The sequence below is a fragment of the Danio rerio genome, chromosome 3 (genome assembly GCF_049306965.1).
Source record: "Danio rerio strain Tuebingen ecotype United States chromosome 3, GRCz12tu, whole genome shotgun sequence".
Lineage (NCBI taxonomy): Eukaryota > Metazoa > Chordata > Actinopteri > Cypriniformes > Danionidae > Danio > Danio rerio.
Genome location: NC_133178.1, coordinates 9,523,513 through 9,542,500, shown reverse-complemented (window position 1 = coordinate 9,542,500; position 18,988 = coordinate 9,523,513). Strand labels below are relative to the sequence as shown.

The 18,988-nt window shown below is 33.0% G+C and overlaps 1 protein-coding gene and 1 long non-coding RNA gene across 3 annotated transcripts in view; one reads left to right on the top strand and one right to left on the bottom strand.

Annotated features, from left to right (window-relative positions):
* LOC141381140 (uncharacterized) overlaps positions 1 to 18,988 on the bottom strand; it is a 693,969-nt gene that overhangs the window by 40,199 nt on the left and 634,782 nt on the right. The window lies entirely within an intron of this gene.
* On the top strand, positions 209 to 18,298 carry LOC110439013 (uncharacterized). Of its 2 annotated transcripts, XM_073944146.1 has the most exons (17): positions 209 to 386; positions 2,906 to 3,253; positions 3,340 to 3,696; positions 5,647 to 5,751; positions 5,840 to 5,935; positions 6,134 to 6,226; positions 8,774 to 8,848; positions 9,279 to 9,392; positions 10,101 to 10,193; positions 11,455 to 11,538; positions 12,588 to 12,692; positions 13,001 to 13,069; positions 15,359 to 15,427; positions 15,570 to 15,665; positions 15,893 to 15,991; positions 16,876 to 16,894; positions 17,432 to 18,298. In XM_073944146.1, the coding sequence occupies exons 1-17, from the start codon at positions 332 to 334 to the stop codon at positions 17,490 to 17,492; spliced, it is 1,938 nt and encodes a 645-aa protein (XP_073800247.1). In that variant the 5' UTR covers positions 209 to 331; the 3' UTR covers positions 17,493 to 18,298. The 2 variants fall into 2 exon arrangements, 1 of the variants encoding a protein (XP_073800247.1); XR_012400833.1 differs by lacking the exons at positions 11,455 to 11,538; positions 12,588 to 12,692; positions 13,001 to 13,069; ... (3 more) ...; positions 16,876 to 16,894; positions 17,432 to 18,298 and adding an exon at positions 11,017 to 11,373 and having other exon boundaries at positions 10,101 to 10,863.

Below are 18,988 nucleotides of genomic sequence, written 5' to 3'. Positions count from 1 at the left end.
GTAATTTGGCGATATTTTTTAAAGGGGGGTCGAGGGAATCCCTTATTATGGTGGGCATATCCCTTGTTTTCACATCCCAATTGACAGGTTTGACAGTAGTGTATCATTCTGGTGTCTGTGAGCCCTCAACAAAATCTTGGAAATCCTTATAGGTCTACTACCCACAGTTATACAACGTCGACGTTTTAACACAAAATAGGGAGTTGACAGACGGTCCCTTGTCCGCCATGCGCTCTTATGGCTCATCTGTCAAGCTCTCATATTACTCATGAAAGTTTTCGGTTTAATAATCTTTTCTTACTATGCTATCTTTTTCTAAATTGAATGCACGATGGACATTATTACCTGCATATTTATGTCACTATGTCTACTTCTGGTCGCTAATGGTACGTATATTGTCACTTTTATTTGATATGCGAAAATAGTCTGTGATGTCATGATCATGAGAAAACAACTTTTGACATGTCGAGATCACGGGAAAACGAAGTCATGATCACGGGAAAGAAAGAAAGAAAATAATAATCATAATGTATGACCCCTAAGGCTGTCCATATTTGACGCATGGTTTATTTTTGTCGCTTTAGCGCGAGTGCTGTGAATAACGGTGTACTGATCTGGAAGTATAGGCTAGTAAGTATAAAGAATGTAAAGGTATAAGGGAACAAACTGTAATGCTTGGGTGATAATAAGCAGATAAGCAACACATGTAGACTACCCTAAGTAATAAAGTATATTGATACGGTGTACGTTTCTGTAAGCATACAGAAAAGTCCCTTACAAAAAGCAACCGTGGTTTTTACTATACCATTGTTAAACTATATATATATATATATATATATATATATATATATATATATATATATATATATATATATATATATATATATATATATATATATATAATTAACCACAAAATGAACAATTTTTTTTTACTATGGTATTTGTGATAAACAACCACCAAATTAACTATAGTTTAAATAAAAATATAAATTTTATTTAAAATTGTAATTTTAACTATAAAATCAGCTAATTGTTTTAAAATAGCTTTTGATGTAAAACCATAGTAATTAGCCTACACAAAGAAGCTTAGTTTTACTTCAGCTTTAGGAGTAAAAGCAAAGTAGCTAAAAACAGAGCAGAGTTTTAACCATTATAACCATGGTTCTATTGCAGAATTGGAGCTGGCTCCTCTAAATAAACACTTTGTGATCTATAAACATAAACATTAATAGGATGACAGGATACAGTTCCTTGTGTTTTTATAAATTTTTTAATCAAAGATTGTGAGACAAAAGTTAAAAATAGAAAAAGTCATAGAGCTAAAGCAATACAACAACTGATTCATTTCAGTCATCTATTTATTTTAATGATGCATTTCTGATGTCTATACATTAATGTAATTATTTATTTAACATATACAGTATGCATATTTATGTGTAACATTGCAGTGTAATTTATGTTGAGTTATTATTATTATTATTATTACTATTTGCTTTTTTGCCTTTGTTACTGCAATTTATAAAGCATAAATAATCCTCACAAATTAAGTTAATAATGCATCAACATACATTAACTATTACTAAATGCCTGGGCTGTGCAATTAAGATACGGGTAATATTTTTTTGACTACAGATGTTTTCATTTGTTTGTCATTTTACTGTACATTTTTATTAAAGTCTCAAATAACTCCAAACATTCTTGGACTTTGATCGTTTCCCTATAGCCAAACAATTATAAAAAGTGTTCAACAGGTTTGCTCATTTGTTCAGTTGATGTGTGTTAACAGACCCTGTAGTTATTTTAACATTATTTTATTTGAAATCATTTCTATTTTATTCTTAACAACCTCAGTGAAATGACTTAACCTATTGTATCTAGTAGCCAGGGTCACTGTGAACACATTAATGGAAAGAATGAGCAAACCTGTGTGTGTGTGTGTGTGTGTGTGTGTGTGTGTGTGTGTATATATATATATATATATATATATATATATATATATATATATATATATAYACACACACACACACACACACACACACACACACACACATATACAGTTGAAGTCAGAATTATTAGCCCCCCCTTTGATTTTTTTTTTCTTTTTTTAATAGTTCCCATATTACGTTTAACTGAGCAAAAACATTTCCACAGTATGTCAAAAATGTATTTTTTTCTTGTGGAGAAAGTCTTATTTGTTTTATTTTGGCTAGAATAAAAGCAGTTTTTAATTTTTTTAAACTCCATTTTAAGGTCAGTATTATTAGCCCCTATAAGCTATACATTTCTTTCTATTGTCTACAGAACAAACCATCATTATAAAATAACTTGCCTAATTACACTAACCTGCCTAGTTAACCTAATCACCAAATTTAAGCCTTTAAATGTCACTTTCAGCTGTATAAAAGTGTCTTGAAAAATATCTAGTCAAATATTATTTACTGTCATCATGACAAAGATAATATAAATTAGTTATTAGAAATTAGTTATTAAAAACTAAAATTTTTAGAAATGTGTTGAGAAAATCTGCTATGTATAAGGACACATTAAATAATATTTGTTGTGTTGTCTGCATGCAATATGTATGTATTTAATGTGTTCCTCATGATTTTTAATTAAATTTTTTTCAGAAAAAGTTGTAACAGTAAAGCATGTACCAGTTTGTAATGTTACCACTCCTTTTCACAACACTTAAAAGATGTTTAGAGACTGAAGACACTGAGTGATTAGTGAAATAAATCAACATTCTGAACATATACTAATTATATGACCAGTACCTGTATATTGCTCTCATTAAGATGAACAACTTTCTAATTTACTGTCATTAACTCTGATGCCACAAGTGCTTTGGCCCTTTAATGTTATTTGCAGTTTTCAGTTTTATTTTAAATTTTTAATGATTTTATAGGCTTCACTGTTCGTGGTTCCTCTGCTCCTCTGTCTGCTCCTCTGGGATCTTCAGTGGTTTTGCCCTGTTATGTTGATGAAGCTTTACCAGTGGAGGATCTGGAGGTGGAATGGAGAAGAGCAGACTCAGAGACTCTGATTCATCTGTATCAAGATGGTGAGAGTCGAGCAGAGGTCCAGCAGCAGGATTATCATGATAGAGCTCATTTCTTTACTGAGGAGATTCAACATGGAAACTTCTCCCTCCGTCTGGACAATCTGACAGCTCAAGATGAAGGAGAATACAGGTGTAGAGTTCACAGTCAGCAGGATTCTGGAGAAACTGTGGCTCAGATAAAAGTCAGCAATGGTGAGTGAAATCAACTTAAATTCTGGTGAACATTTTAAATCAAATAGCATTTGATGTAATGAATGAAACTATTTGTTTTCTTTCAGAGCGTTTGTTAGTATCAGGATCAAATCATCTTGAATCTGCATATGTTGGTGAGGACGTGACTCTGAACTGCTCTGTAGACTCTCACATCACTCCTGAACACATTGAAGAGGTTTCATGGTTGAAAACAGATGAAGATGGAGATTTTCTGGTTCTGCTTTACCAAAATAATGAGATTTTACCAGATTCATCACATGAACAGTTCAGGGGCAGAGTTGAGTTCTTCACTGCTGAAATCCCCAAAGGAAACTTCTCTCTCAGACTGAAGAGTGTCAGGTTTGAGGATAAAGGAGTTTACATGTGTCAAGTGTTTGCTGGAGATTTATCAGCCAATGCGACTGTAGAGCTGGAGAGACTGGGTGAGAAATAAATATGTTTTAAATGCTCTAAATTTATATTAAAACTACCTAAACATTATTGACCCGTATCTCCCAACAGCTTTTATCATTTTATGGTGTTAACAATGCTTTTTGTTGCTATTCATGGTTTCGGTCCTTGATTCTGATTGATTGAGCTAGATTCAAAGTTGTTGTATGTAAATTACTCTACAGACAGACTCCGCTGACGGTGTTGCTGACTATTATTCCAGCTATCATCACTGAGCCAAAAAACAGATTTATTTGATGAAGTTCACCATGTAGATATATGAGCAGCATGATCATTTAGGCATATCAATCATCACATGGCTATCTTAGCAGCAGCCATTGCCCTGTCAGCTGAAATGTTTTCTCAGTCTTTGCCTTTAGAATTTCACTCATGGGTTTAACCCATCTGTTAAGGGTCAAAAAGGACCCATGCGTTATTTTAACTGCAGAAAAAAAAAAACTGTTGACTGTGTTGATGTTTGGTGAGTTTCTCTAAAATTACCCCAACAATGGAAACAAATCTATAATCTTTAATTTTTACAATAAGGCTGTACACATTTAGGGTACAATGGTTGTCCTTTGGGTCAAATTTTGATCTACCAGTTATAACACTATTTTTACACCACAAAAACTACTGCCGCACAAACAAAAACACATACACCTCCCAAACGCACACGCTATAATAATTTGCTGCTTTAACTTTTATGAATAATGTCTTGCTAAAAACGTTTTACTCATTTGCAGGTGCCTTTAGCTTAAGCAAAATACACCCTTTACTTTAGTCAAAAATGAGAAACACTGATGAAATACTGCACACTGATGAGGGAAATCATCAGTGTGCAAAACTGATGCTTTTTTCATGCAAAACAGATTTAAAGATTGAATATAAGTTTAGCTGCTTTATTTTACAGTTTTAGTGAAGGTGGGTCATTTTTGACTCAAAGGGCTAATGGTGTAGACAGATTTCTAAGACAACAGAAGGGTTAAATTCATAGCTCAAGTCAAGCCTCCTTCAATGAGAGGAAGGCTAGTTTCTTTACTATTATCTATCATGACCGAATGAGCAGGCGAACTCTGTTGCTATTTATATGGAATAACTATATTATAAATGCAATTAGCCTTGTGAAGCTGCTGCATAATGCTAATGCTAACAATGCTCCTTTGTTGTTATAAATCCACAGTAAACCACAACTTCCTGGGGCTTATTGATTTTAGAAACTGTTAATTTGTTTTGTTAATTTGATTAAGCTTTGTCTTCGTAACTGTAGACTGGCAGCAGTGTGAGGTATTTTTTTTTTTATAATATATATATATTATTATCAGATTTTAAATAATTTGTGAATAAGAATTTCTGAATGTTTTGGTCTAACCCAAATTATTAAAAAATAAGAACTAAACAGAATGAAAGCAGTGTGCTTATAGGAGATCGTAGCTTACATACATAATATTTTTTTTGAAGCTGTCAGTCTGTTTGTTTATTGCTTGTGTGTCGAGGCCCCATGAAGATTGTCAATATAGTTAATCAATCATCTGTTCTATTTTAGCAAATTGATCATTTTTATTTGTTAATTTACAGAGGAATTAAATAAACATTGAAAGATGTTTTTAAACCACATCATAGGTAAAATGTTGAGCTTCAATGTTACTTTTCATCAGTTTATTGTGTCTATAGCTCAATTTCTCCTATTCTGGAGCAAGATACATTATTAGTTGGATTTGAATCAACTGTTGTTAAATGTAGTTTGCTTATTGCTGACGTTGAGCTGAATATGAAGAACACATTTAAAGACAGTTTATATAGATGAATATTAAAATGCATGCGCATTTACTGACTATGGATTTTTCAGACTGTTTGGGGTTTTGTGCAAAACACCTGCTATTGTAAAAGAGTAAATATGCTATGTCTGTTCTGTCCAGTGTTATAACGGATGCTGCCTCCTCCAGGTTTCTCTTCTTTGCACATCGCTGTGCTGTTTTTCTGTGTTGCTGCTGGATCTGGAGCTCTTCTTCTGCTCTGCTCTCTGATCTACTGCAGATATAAAAACACAGGTGTGTTATTAAGTGAATAAATCTGTATTATGTGACAGTGTAAGTGTTTTATTCATGTAATTGTGATTATTGTGAATTTCCTCTTTAGTCTCAAACAGCACAATCTGGAATCTTCAGCTTTCTCTGGTCTTTTTCCCAAACATCTGTATGTTCTTAGCCTTCATCCTTTGGGGCTTTACTGAAGGTGAGTGCAGGAGTTTAGTGCTCTTTGTTATGTTCAAGTTAAAAGAAATATATTAATAATGTTTTGTTGATTTTTGACTGAATCTTGTCAGTGTCTTGTGCATTTGTATTCTTTAATGGTTAAGTAATGGTTTATTGAAGTAATGGCTTCACATAATGCAGTTATTTTTAGTGTCTGTAATGAAATATTGTGTTGCAGGATCTTTACATGAGACCATCACCTGCTCTGCTCTTTATATTCTGAGGCCTTTTATGCTGATCTGGGCTTTGTCCTATTTGAAGTATCTTCAAGGTATGTTGTTATTTTAAGTTTAATTTTCCATAGAGAGAACAACATATGCACACGGATAGTAACATTAAAGAGGACCTATTATGCTCCTGTTTACAAGATGTAAAATAAGTCTCTGATGTCCCCAGAGAGTGTATGGGAAGCAGGGCTTGAAATTAACCTTTTTGCTTGGTAGCAGCGGTGCTCCTAACTTCAAAAATTTAGGTGCATCAGCCAAAATTTAGTCGCACCCACCAATTATTGCACCGTTTTATACAAACAGATTTATTGCACTTGAAATCAACACTAATCAAACTAACAAGCAATAAATATATATATGCAAGCATGAGGAAAATATCTCTCAGCGAAATCCCGTTACCACAAGAAAATAGATTTTTATAACATAACTGAGTGACCAAAAGATACACAGACCTCTCACCGGCCCTGCACGCATGGCTTGACATGAATGAATCTGTTAACGGTATAACTGTGCTGTTCTCATGGATGGTATCTGATATTACACTGATGTTTTTGACATATACTGTACCTTATTATATGCATACGTCATGTTAATAGCAACACCGGTCTTTTCATAGTAGCGATATTAGCTAACTAGTTTACTCAGTGCAAGCTCGTTTGCGATGGTGAACGTGGTGTTAAATTTGACATATAGCTGTCACTTGCACGGCGGACTGCATCTGGCGATTATATGAAGGATTAAACAGAAGCTCTTGTGCTGGATGTGGCAAACAGTTACCAGAAAATTCCATCCCACAGACTTTTCATAGCGGACTTGAAGCCAATGGAAGTCTTTTATCCACTCTTCGAAAAGTGTAGATGGTGGATTAACATTCAGCACATGATCACTAGTAAGATGTGTCATTATTTGTAACTTTAGATGTCATAGTTTCTAAAACAAAATCTGTCAGTGTTATCTTCATTCTCATCTTCAGCGCTTTAGAGTTTTTTGCTGTAGTAGCTCTCTCTGTCATCCCAAGCCAGAAGGCATTGACTGAGTGATTGACAGCTGATATTTCAGTGCTAGAGCAGTGGGCCAATAAGAAGAGCGTGAAGGCGGGGCAAGCATTACGGACTTGGCTTTGTTTACTGCAGCTAGTTGACATTAAAACTGTTTTAAACCATTCCTAAACGCTGCGTTTCGCGTTTCAAGTGCAGAGATGCATTCTGCGTGAATGTCTCCCAAATGTGCGCATGTGGTGAACATTTTGCAGTAAAAACTGGTCACACACAACAATTTTGTGCAGTCGCACAAATGCTACTAAATATATTTTGAGGTCACATAGATAAAATTTCGGGTGCCAAAATGGCCGCAATTTCAAGCCCTGGGAAGTTTCAGCTCAAAATACTGCACAAATAATGTTTTATAACTCTTTGAAACTGCCCCTTTTAGGCTTTGATCCTAATTGTGTAATTTTGGTGACTGTCGCTTTAAATTCAAATGAGATTGTGCTCTTTTCAAAAGAGGGCGGAGCTACAAATGCCTGTGTGTCAGCATAGTGGCAGATTCAAAAACAAGACTAACACCATATGCTAATGAAGGAGAGATTGTCACTAGTGGGTGGGGCTTTGATGACACGTACAAATAGAGAATGTCAATCAAAGTGTTTCTCCTGACTGTTTTTATCAAGTGTGATTATAAAAAGATTACAACTAATATTTTTTTACCATGAGAAGCTGGCTATAATAACACACTGCTCCTACACAAGTGTGTTTAAACCCCTTATAAAAGTGAATTTTGCATAATAGGTCTCTTTAATTCTTAGCATTGTATCGTTACTGAATGTTTCTATTGCATTTAAATATGTTAAGGCATCACATATTGGAAGTGCACAGTACAGCAGTATAACAGATACACTGTACTCCAAAAACTTGAAAACGGAATGAGTTTTGAAAACAATTAAAAGCTCTTATTTTTAACTTTCTTTTTAACAAAGAACAGCTAATCTTTATATTATAGTGATTTTTGGGGAGATCATATGACACTGAAGACTGGAGTAATGATGATGAAAATATAGCTTTGAGTCACATTAATAAACTAAAATTGAAACTACATTCAATAAGAAAACTGATTACACAATATGCAATTATAATTACAATATTAAAAACTGTTTTAATATAGTACTGTAAATTCTCAATTTAGAAGTTTTTACTGTATTTACTTTAATATATGCAGCCTTTGTGAGCAAAATTGGCTTCTTTTAAAACATTAATAAGTCGTACTGTTTCCAAACGTTTGGAGGGCAGTGAGTGTAGTAGTAATGCCATGAATCTGTACACTAACGTTAAATATAGTACTTTTTACAAGTACATTGCTTTTTAAACAAAAACCCAATTTATCTACTATAAAGTATTTTTGGATTTATATTTGATGTGTTGATGATCTGAATGTTGATGATCATCTTTGTTTGAATATTTAATTTTTGGAAAACGAATACATGCTGATCTGTGTCGAGAGAAAACTGTGTAATTTAGTCAGTCAAGACAGGATAACATTACACTGTAATAAGACAGTGTGTAAGAGCTGATGTGTTTCACACTTTCTGTCTGCAGAGAGCCTTAAATCATGGACCAGCTTTTTCACACCAACAACGGAATTTGCGGTTCTCACACTAGTTGTTTATTCAGGTAAATCCACATTTCACACAACTGAGACCAGGTTCATCTTTCTGACACAGGAGCTTTATGAAATATGACAAAATAATGACAAAAATAAATAAATAATAAACGACAGAGAATGGTTGCAGCTGTCTGGTACTCATTTAGTATCCCAGGATTATGCTGTGTTTCAGATATTTTCCAAAATTAAATTAACAGGATTACATTATTTTATATTTTAATTTATTATTTATATTTTATTGCATGTTTACTGTTGCCTGATTTTTTTTTTGTAATATGTTGGTGTACATGTGATGGTCTCCATGTTTTATAATATTTCGATGTTTTCATTTTACACTTACTTGAGGGAACATTATTTTACTAACCCACTTCTTTCAGAGTGAACTTGCTTAAGGACATTATTGATCTTGTGCGTCTTTTAATTTCTCTATTTCTGTAGTTCTTTTTTCATATGGCTGGAGAAAAAGAGCACACGATACAGACAGCAAACCTCGTGTATTTTCTGGATTATGCTTTGGAGTTGTTGTGCTGATGTGCCTCATATTGAGTACAGGTAAGAGTTTTTGAGTGATTTGATTTCTTATACATGGTTCATACTGTGTAAAAAGCTAAGTATATAAGCAAATATGTATTATCTTCATAACTTTACTAACTGGTTTCATTAATTTACTTGCATTTTATAACACAATTACCAAACACAATGGCTTAATCATGGCAGTTTCCTATTATGTCTAACTGTGTTTGCATTTATTTGTTTGTTTGCTTTTTAGGGGACGTTTTAAGGCTTTTCAAAAAACTAAGAGAGACAATCCAAACTCTAGATGAATACATGCTCATTTGTTTTACTCCATTACTAGTTATACTCCAGTAAAGTTATTAAAACAGCTAACTATTAAACTGTTACTAACTATTAATTCATGCAATATCTCAAAGTGCAGTAAACAAATGTAAAGTCGTGTGTTGCTAAATGCTGATAAATAAAGCACAAAAATAACTGAAATTGAAAAGGAAAATATAAATACACATTTCCATTTTTTTCCCCCCAAATAAATCTACATTTTTTAGACGGTTACTTGTTGCTAGCCTTTGTTGCTTAAACTAACAACAGTCATTGTGTGACTAATTCAAAACTGACCATTGTCTTGAGCAGTGGACAGTATTTGAAATCAGTTCTTAATTAATGTTTGTCTTCTCTTTCTCTCTCTTATTTCTCTCTCTCTCTCTCTCTCTCTCTCTCTCTCTCTCTCTCTCTCTCCATTAGGTTTTGAGAACATTTGTTGTTTCGTTATCATCATCTTCTTGGTCCTCTTTGAATTGCTCCAGTTGTTCTCCTCATTTGGAATTGCCTCTCTAGGTGACACTGTTTACTCATCTCTTGCAAATGTACACTGATATGAAACAAGTAGATTGTAAAATGGTGAAAACTGAGTTCACTGTTCACTAGTAGTAGACCAACATGCAAGCATCAATGTGCATAAATTAAGTTAAATGCTCAAAACACGCACACACACACACACTCCCACTTGGTTACACTTTAACTTGATAATCCACTTGTAATAGGTAGTAATAATTAGTGTTTTTGCAACTGTATGCCAACAATCTCTCACTGGAGTATTAGTAGAGGTAAATTTAACGTCTGGTAAATTTTAAAATTTAAATGCGACGAATAAGCAGACCTACACAGTTCTTACAGCCAAAATGTCTGTTGGGGTTCATCATAGTAAAGTATCAGCAGATTATAATAATAATACAGTCTCTATTATTCCAATGACTGATAGTGTATGCAGTTGCAAATTTACTTACAGGAAGCAGAATGTACAGCATAATGAAGTGCTACCTCTAATTGTAGTGTTTTAATAAGTCACAAGCAATAATTTTATCTGGTTTGATGACATTATTTCTTTGTTTAGTTTGATTGGGTCTCGTGTGTAGAGTTGGTGAAGTTTGCCCTGCGCGCTTGCAGCTTTTTTAGGAACTTCTTTGGTTTGGTGCGGTAACCTTGTCAATGCTATTATTCAAAAAAGGTAGTGATTCGCACTCAAGTGATTGCTTCGTACTGTTTTTTATTTTTTCTTTCTATTACAGTCTACGGGCGATTAAAAAGACACAGATGTTTCGGCACAATGCTTTCCTCAGTGTGTGACACAATCCTCTCACTCCACCCTTTTATCCCATAGTTAATTACAATGTGCAATTAATTAAACTGCCACTCTCATTTCATTATCCATTATTAACCACACAATAACTCTTCACACTTCAAACATTATTCCACACAGAAACAGTGTATCAACTATTATCATTTGTCCAATGCACAGCAGTACAATAAAAACTCTGTTCGGCAACATTCCCTTTTTCCTTTCGATATATCATGATCAAACATATGAAAAAATACTTTTACCTTTATTAACATTATTTCACAAGATAATAGCATAAACCATCATCATGTTTATCAACAGTCTCTTTTTCATTTCAATATATCATGATCAGCCACTCGAAAAATACCTTTACCTTCAAAAACATTATTTCTTAAGAAAACAGCATATCAATTATCATCATGTTTATCAACATAGTTTGATTGGGAAAATAATGGGATCTTGTATATTTTTTTATTATAGGACCTTTTGGTCTTCTTGCTGTGGTTTTTGGTTACATGTTATGGCTGGCCTGTATACCATTTTTTCTTCGTCCACCAGCCAAATGTAAGTTAATTCCGTTCTTGCATGGTTAATTGAGTGTTTTTTTTAAACTTTATATGACTAGAAATAATAATAACCTATAATTTTTAGTTTATATAAAGTTTATATAATACAGAAGCTATCCTTTGTACTGTTGTTATTAATGCATTTCGAAGTGAATTTACTGAAAAAGTGCAACAATTATGATGATAATTGTGTTGTGAAAAGTCAGGAAAGTATAGGGGCCAATAAATGTACTTTAGCCACTATGTTAAGATATGGTGGTTTTTAGCTAGTTTTGCCCCTGATTTTCACCTGTCGAGAAAAGGTGATATAATCTTGTCGAGGAGCTCCGTCAGTTCTCATTTGGTGCAGATTATACACTAATTTTGTGAATGTGGAATGACATGCATTCACACGTGCCTTCAATCAGATAAATGATTTTTATATTTATATATTTTTGAATGATAGAGTATTATGTCAAAGTAGTCAGAATAATTATTTACAATTATTTTTTTTAAGGGAAGTTCTCCCGGCCATAATTTAAAATGAAAAAGTCACAAACAGCAAAAGGTACATAGACAATGGAAAAGCATTCCAAGATGTACGTTAAAGACTGCATTGGATGATAAAAAACCAGTACAATTATAAAATAGTGAACGGCTTTAGATCATTTGTTGTAATATTATCATAAAAAAGTTAAAACATTTTGATTTAAAGGGATTCACCCAAAACTAAAAATTCTGTCATGATTTACTGACCCATTACTTGCCATGAAACTTTTGACTTTTTTTCTGTTAAACCCAAAAGAAGATATTTTGATCGAAATGCTGAAAACATTGACTTGCATATTATTGTTATTATTATTATTATTATTATTATTATTATTATTATTATTATTATTTATTTTTTTTATTTTTATTTATTTTTTTTTTTTTAGTAAAGGGTCAATAAATGACAGAATATTCAGTTTTGGGCTGTTAATAAATGAACAGAAGATTGGTCACAGTCAGATCAAAAGCATGTTTTAAGGGTCAATTTTAATAGGCTGATGGTCGTCTTTTCATTGGCAGGTCTCTGCAGAACATGGCTTTTAGCATTGTGGATAATAACAATATCAGTTCTGGATATCATTATAGTCATTTATATTCATCTGGTTATATTGGAAAGGGAGAAAGGTATGTTGCATTAATTTTAAAGTTGTTTTGTATATTTTTTAGTTATTTTTTACATTTAGACATATATAGCACTGTTTAGATTATTATTTGTTTATTTACTTTTTTGGTGTGGGAAAGCTCACATTTATCTTTAATGGAAGATTTTTTGTTGTAAGATTTCAGTTAGGATTGTTGACCTGGAACAATGATGTACATAATGTGTAATATTTAATAATATTTTTAATAGGAACATAGTGAGTTTAGTGAGTTTAGTCATCTGTTTTATTAGACATGTTGTGCTGATCAGAAATGCTGTTTTTAATTGTCAGAGCGCTTGGAGTGGATCTGTGTCATTTCATTTCTTGACGTTCTGAAGATTATCATGATTCTTGTGCAAGGTATTGTCCATCACCAGTGTTGGGAGTTATGTGTTACAAAAGTAATGTATTACAGTAACGTATTACTTTTTTCCTTTAACACTGTAGTGTAAGGCTTTACTAATACATTTTCAGTAATATTTTACTCGGTACATGTTCAGTAACGCGTGCGTTACAACAAAATTTTCGCATGGAAGATATTACCAAATAAAACATATCGCAGTTCTATTTCCTGTTCGTGGTTAGTGAATATACGTGTGTGTTGTCATTGATCTCCCTCTGGCTATTGGACCTTTTTACTTTGAACGTGGAATCATTTCAGCCTCTGAGCTCGAGGTCCAAGGCTATTGGCTCAGCCTGGTTCGCAGTAACGTTAAGCCCTAACGCGCTGCGGAAAACCGGCAAATAGATAAAAATGGCTGAAGACAGTACGTTTGCGAGATGGACATGCGCGTATATGGCGTTATTTCACTGACAAATGTTGTTAGCGCAGTATTACAAGTAGAGCGCTCGCTCGTCAGTTTCCTCTGTTCGTGGACAAAACTGCTTGCGAGCTCTCAAATATGATACACTATTTGAAGAGTGAATAGTACAGTAGGCTATAATGCCTTATCAAGTTTCCCCTATTTTCTATTAGTTATATTTCTGCTTGCGTTAGTTATATTTTTGTTTAAATGTGTTTTATTTGATTAGTATGGTGCACCTTTTATATGTTTAATAAATGTTTTTAAAGTAAAACGTATTCATTACATTCAAAGTCTATTCTCTGTGTCTTTAAGTGTTTAAAACTGGAAATATCTCATCATATACTGTAACATACAGCCAAATATGTTCTGGTTTATTAGATTAAAAATGTAATATGCAAGTCTATTTTAGTATTTTGGTTATTGTTAATAAACAGTGCACCAGTATAAATCATATTAAAAAGCACAAAAGAAAAAGGTAACACACGACACAAATTGAGATTCTGCATATAATCTCGCTGAGCGAGCAGTGTACTGAGAACACACAAGAAAATATACATTATTTATGCATATTTGAGAGAGCGTGAGAATTTGCGCACAAGCCGTCTATATTTGAGAGCTCGCAAGCAGTTTTGTCCACAAACAGAGGAAATCGGTGCAGGAGCAAAGAGATTCACTCGCTCGTATTATATGAATGTCCTCTTGTCTTGTAATACTGCGCTCATGACATTTGTCAGTGAAATAACGCCATACGCGCATTACTTGGATTTTGTCCAATATAAGGACAAGAAGAACGTTAGTCAAATGCAACCTTTGTAAAAACCTGAGAGAATTATCGACATCGACAATTAGCACTAGCAATTTAAAAAAACCTCTGGAGTGTTGCCATGCGTCCACTTACAGCGAAGAGAAAGACAACAGAGGACGAGAGTGATAAGCCAAAGCAGCAGAAATTACGTTTTTCTCGGTCAGTGGATTAATTTTGTTATTTTAGAGGCATATAGATCTCTGTTTTATCTGCTTTCTTTTTAGCAGTTAAGCAATGTTTAGCCTATATGTTCAATTCTATGGCCTAAAATGAGTGAGGTTGAGGGGTTGGTCCTCTAATTGCATTTTATACTGAGAAAGCTGTTCATCATGCTCACTTTATGCATGACAGTTTTGTGTTGTAAGCCACTTGAATTTGAAGTGATTAAAATAATGGCAATAATAATAAAAGAAAAAAAATCTGCATCTTTACATGACATCGTTTTCTACTGGGTGTAAAATGCTCTGCAGTACACTTCAGTACTCATGTTAGAATGTTAAGTCTTAATTCTGTAGTTATTTTGGGGAAAGTAACTAAAAAGTAATATAAGAGTAATGTAACATTACAATTCTGAGACAGCAATATTGTAAGGGATTACGGTTATATAACAGTAACAAGTAATCTGTGATATATTACAGTTTGGAAGTAACTTGGACAACACTGTCCATCACTGACTTACAATGCTTCATCAAGTAGGAGTACAGAATAAATGTACAAAACTAAACCCACACAAATGTTGTCAGTTTGACCTGCATGTTTGATTAACACTATTAGTGACATAGTTTTGTACATTACATTGTGTTTTAGAGACAATTTACATGATATGCTAATACTTTTCTCTCTGATTTCATAATCCCTAATACAGAATTGATTTACTATCAAGAAATTGTTAAAATATTGTCTAGGCCTTTTGATTTATTACTATTGTTGTTGTTGTCATAAAAAAAAACTATTTGTCTTTTTCTCATGCTAGAATAGAAAAGATCCCAAAATAAAGTCATATTTTCTGCTCATTCATCTGAGTTTTGTTTTTAACAGTAAAAAAACTTTCAGAAACTCTGAGAATACGACAGCAGACTGAGACGAGCGGGCAAGGATCAAACACATGTAATCATTCACTGATCAATAATTTATTATCAACTATGCATTCATTGTGGCATAAAGCCGGTTTAATAGAACTGAAAATAGAAGAGATCTGTGTCATTAATGCAACATTTAATCATTTACCTCTTGTGTGTGTCTGTCTCAGTGTCTCTCTGTAATGAGATCATGTACATGTTTGGAGCAGTTGGTGTTGTTTTGTTGAGCTCAGTTTCACTGACAGCAGAACTCATCCTGAAAGCACGTGAGTAAATATCATTTTTTAAAATGATTATATATTTGTATATGTGTGTGCATTTTTATGGCATATATATTTAACCTAACTGTTACTATAAAACAACTTTATCTAAAACAAAAAGCATGCTGAAAATGAACAGAACACAGATTAGTTACATATTAAAAATAGTTTACCAATTTGCTGTCAGATATCCTGCATGCATGTTTTTAATAACTCTAATTTTAATATTTCAGTGAATGGAGAGCGTGTCATTGAGGATCTGAGAGTCATCGTCTTCCCTTCTGAATCTGCTTTTGCCTTTTATTGGCTGCTTTTACAAATGCACGCTCACTGTAAGTCTATTTTAATATCTTGTGTTTGACAATCTTTTTTTTCATTATTGCCTTTACAACAGTTGAGTTATTTATTATTTATTAAACTGAAAAAATAGTATTTAACATTTTTAATGCACAATTATTTGCAGGGTATTTTTCATCATCTGTTATTGAATTATGTTGTATTATGCTTTTATCTATTGATCTTACAATAAAATAGCCAGAAGTTGCTGATGCAGCAATAAACAAACGTTTACCTTTACTGCTGTACATGACTCACCGAAGAAATGGCTAGTAATAAAGAAAAAGGTTTTAATTTCTGTTTTTAGGTGAAACAGACTAATAAACGAGTAGTATTTAAATGCAACTGCATTTAATAAATAATAACTAATAAAATAAATAAAAAAATATTTTGGCATAATTTTCTCATTCTCATTTGGTTGAAACCTGTTTTCTGTTAATATTATGTTATCATTTTAATATTTTAAATATTATGAAGCTCAGTGTAAAGCATCAAGTATATCTTGAATGTTCAGTCAAGGAGTAGTCAGAAGCCGGTTACTCTTTAAAAATGAACATCACAAACTAATAATGTAGTAAAGTGATAAGGTACACACTTAATGTTGATCATATAATATAATATAATATAATAGCTAATATAATGTAAGTATATTGGTCTTATTTATTTATCGCTGACTTGTTTGTCTGTAATGTACTGTAAATACTGTACTCTATTAATTTAGACAATGTATCAAAACTACAAAAACACAGTAAATCTTGGGGCAGAGATCAGGGTTTCATAATGCAGTCTGAAAATGGACAAACATTCAATAAAATATGCATTCAAACTTTTGATCAGTTGTTTATTAACTATTTTGTCTCTATTGTCTTCTATCACATAGGGAAAGATCTTAGATCAGGGTAAGTTCAGATTTTTATTTGTCACAGCTCTCGTGGTAAGCATGTATGATTATATACATATGGGATAATTAAAAACAGGTTGTTAATTTATTGGAAAGCAAAGACAAGTATGGGGTGTTTTCACATTTGTCAGGTTTTGTCCTCAAACTGCTTCTGTGTGTAGCACTAGTTGCTCACACATCTCATCCAAAGCTCTCTGTTGAGTTTAGCTGTGATTTTTGTCTGTTGTATCTGTGCAATAGCTGAAATCATTTAGCGTATTGAAATAGAGCTGTAATGCACTCAAAACCTGCCTGAACTACTTTTGCTGTGTGTTTATCTTATAAAATAATGACATCTTAGAATGCTCAACAGCCAATCAGAATCAATTCAACTGTCCTGTAGTATAAATGCATGTAACACACACTCAGCTGTTTCTGTTTCAATGTTCAATCCGTAGTTTTGTTTTCTAATACAGATCTACATCTATCTTAGTGTGGAGTGATGTGAGTACAGATGTGCTGATGACATAATAACAATGTTTTGTTTTGTACACAGAGAACAACCGAATTATGAAATGGAGTTTCTGTCTGCACTTGATTCTGCTTCTCCAGATTGACATATAAATCAATTGTGGTACATTTTTACAACTGTTTCTGTCAATTTATTCATCTTTAACTGTGTATTAGATAAAATGAGGGATCTTTTTGTCCATGTTTGAGACTACAGCATTGGTCATTAACTATTTTGTTCATGTTTGTGTCTTTAATTTTGATTGAATATTTGTCCATCGGGTTTTCTGTTCTGTCAAATGATGGAAAAGTTAAAGATTTTGACTGTGGCAGATTATTGTTGTCTATGCAGTATTTTTTGTCTATAATAATTAAAATTAACACTGTCTCAGGATCTGATCAACTCCTGTCTTCAAGAGTACGTCAACTCTCTCTCAGATTTATTTATTTTTTTGCTCTCACGCCAGACCTGATCAAACTGTATTGTTTATTTTGATTTCTTTATTGGTATATAAAGCAGAACTAATTGCTTTGTTTATTTAAAATGATTGTTCCTGTACTGTCTGTTATTTACAGTTTTATTTAAATGGTAATGTATTCATCTTTGAGTTTATTAGATAATGAATGAATATTTTTGAAAATATTTTGAAATGTGTTTTATAAGTATTTGTGGATATTGCATCAAAAATCAGGCTGATTGTTTATGTTTGTCTGATTCTGATGATGATGGTGAAGTTTATCAGAACTGATTGCCAAATGTAAATCTGTGCAACAGCAGTATATGTGTATAATATTTCAAATAAGCATCGGTTTTGTAAAGTGTTTTGACTAAGTTCATGTAAGTGCAGTTCAGTATGTTGACTGTATAGACATGAAGACTGTAAATATGAAAATAAAGCTGTTACTTTTCTCATATTTGTCTTTAGTTTCGTTCTGTTTATTATTTCTGTTCATACCACAATAATAGCAGATTTACAAAGCTCAGTATTGATATACTGTAAAGTGCCTCAGTGCAAAAACACTTGATGGATCAACGTCAGCTCGTCCTCTGAGCTGAACATCTCTGCTGAAACTGGGTTATAGAAAAGCTGCTGGTAAGTGTTGAACTCAATTCTGAACTCAAATCTTTATAACGTTTCAGAAAACTGAATTTGTTTTGTTTATAAATGTACAGAGTCGCCACTAGAAGGCAGTATAACAATGAGTGTAAAGTTAGTTGAGGAGAAAAGAGAAAACTGTTTGTGTTCTGCTACTTTATTTCTAATGCAGGTTCAGATAATACATTTGGTGATGAGGATATCGATTACAGTTTCTTTACTGGCTCTGTGCTGAAACTGGATTACAGAAAAGCTGCTGGTAAGTGTGCACTCAAATCTGAACTCAATTCTTTAAAACACTTCAGAACATTGTTTTGACTTTGTTTGAATTTCTAAACTGATTTCAGTGTTTGTTAATTACGAATCAGGATGAGATCAGTTTATGTGCTTAATGTGGATGTTACTATGAGCTGCTCTGAATGAACAACAGTTATCTAACTGCTGAGGCTACGACAACTAAAATCCCATATCAAATCCCATATAAGATCACCTCTTTTCTCCTCTAC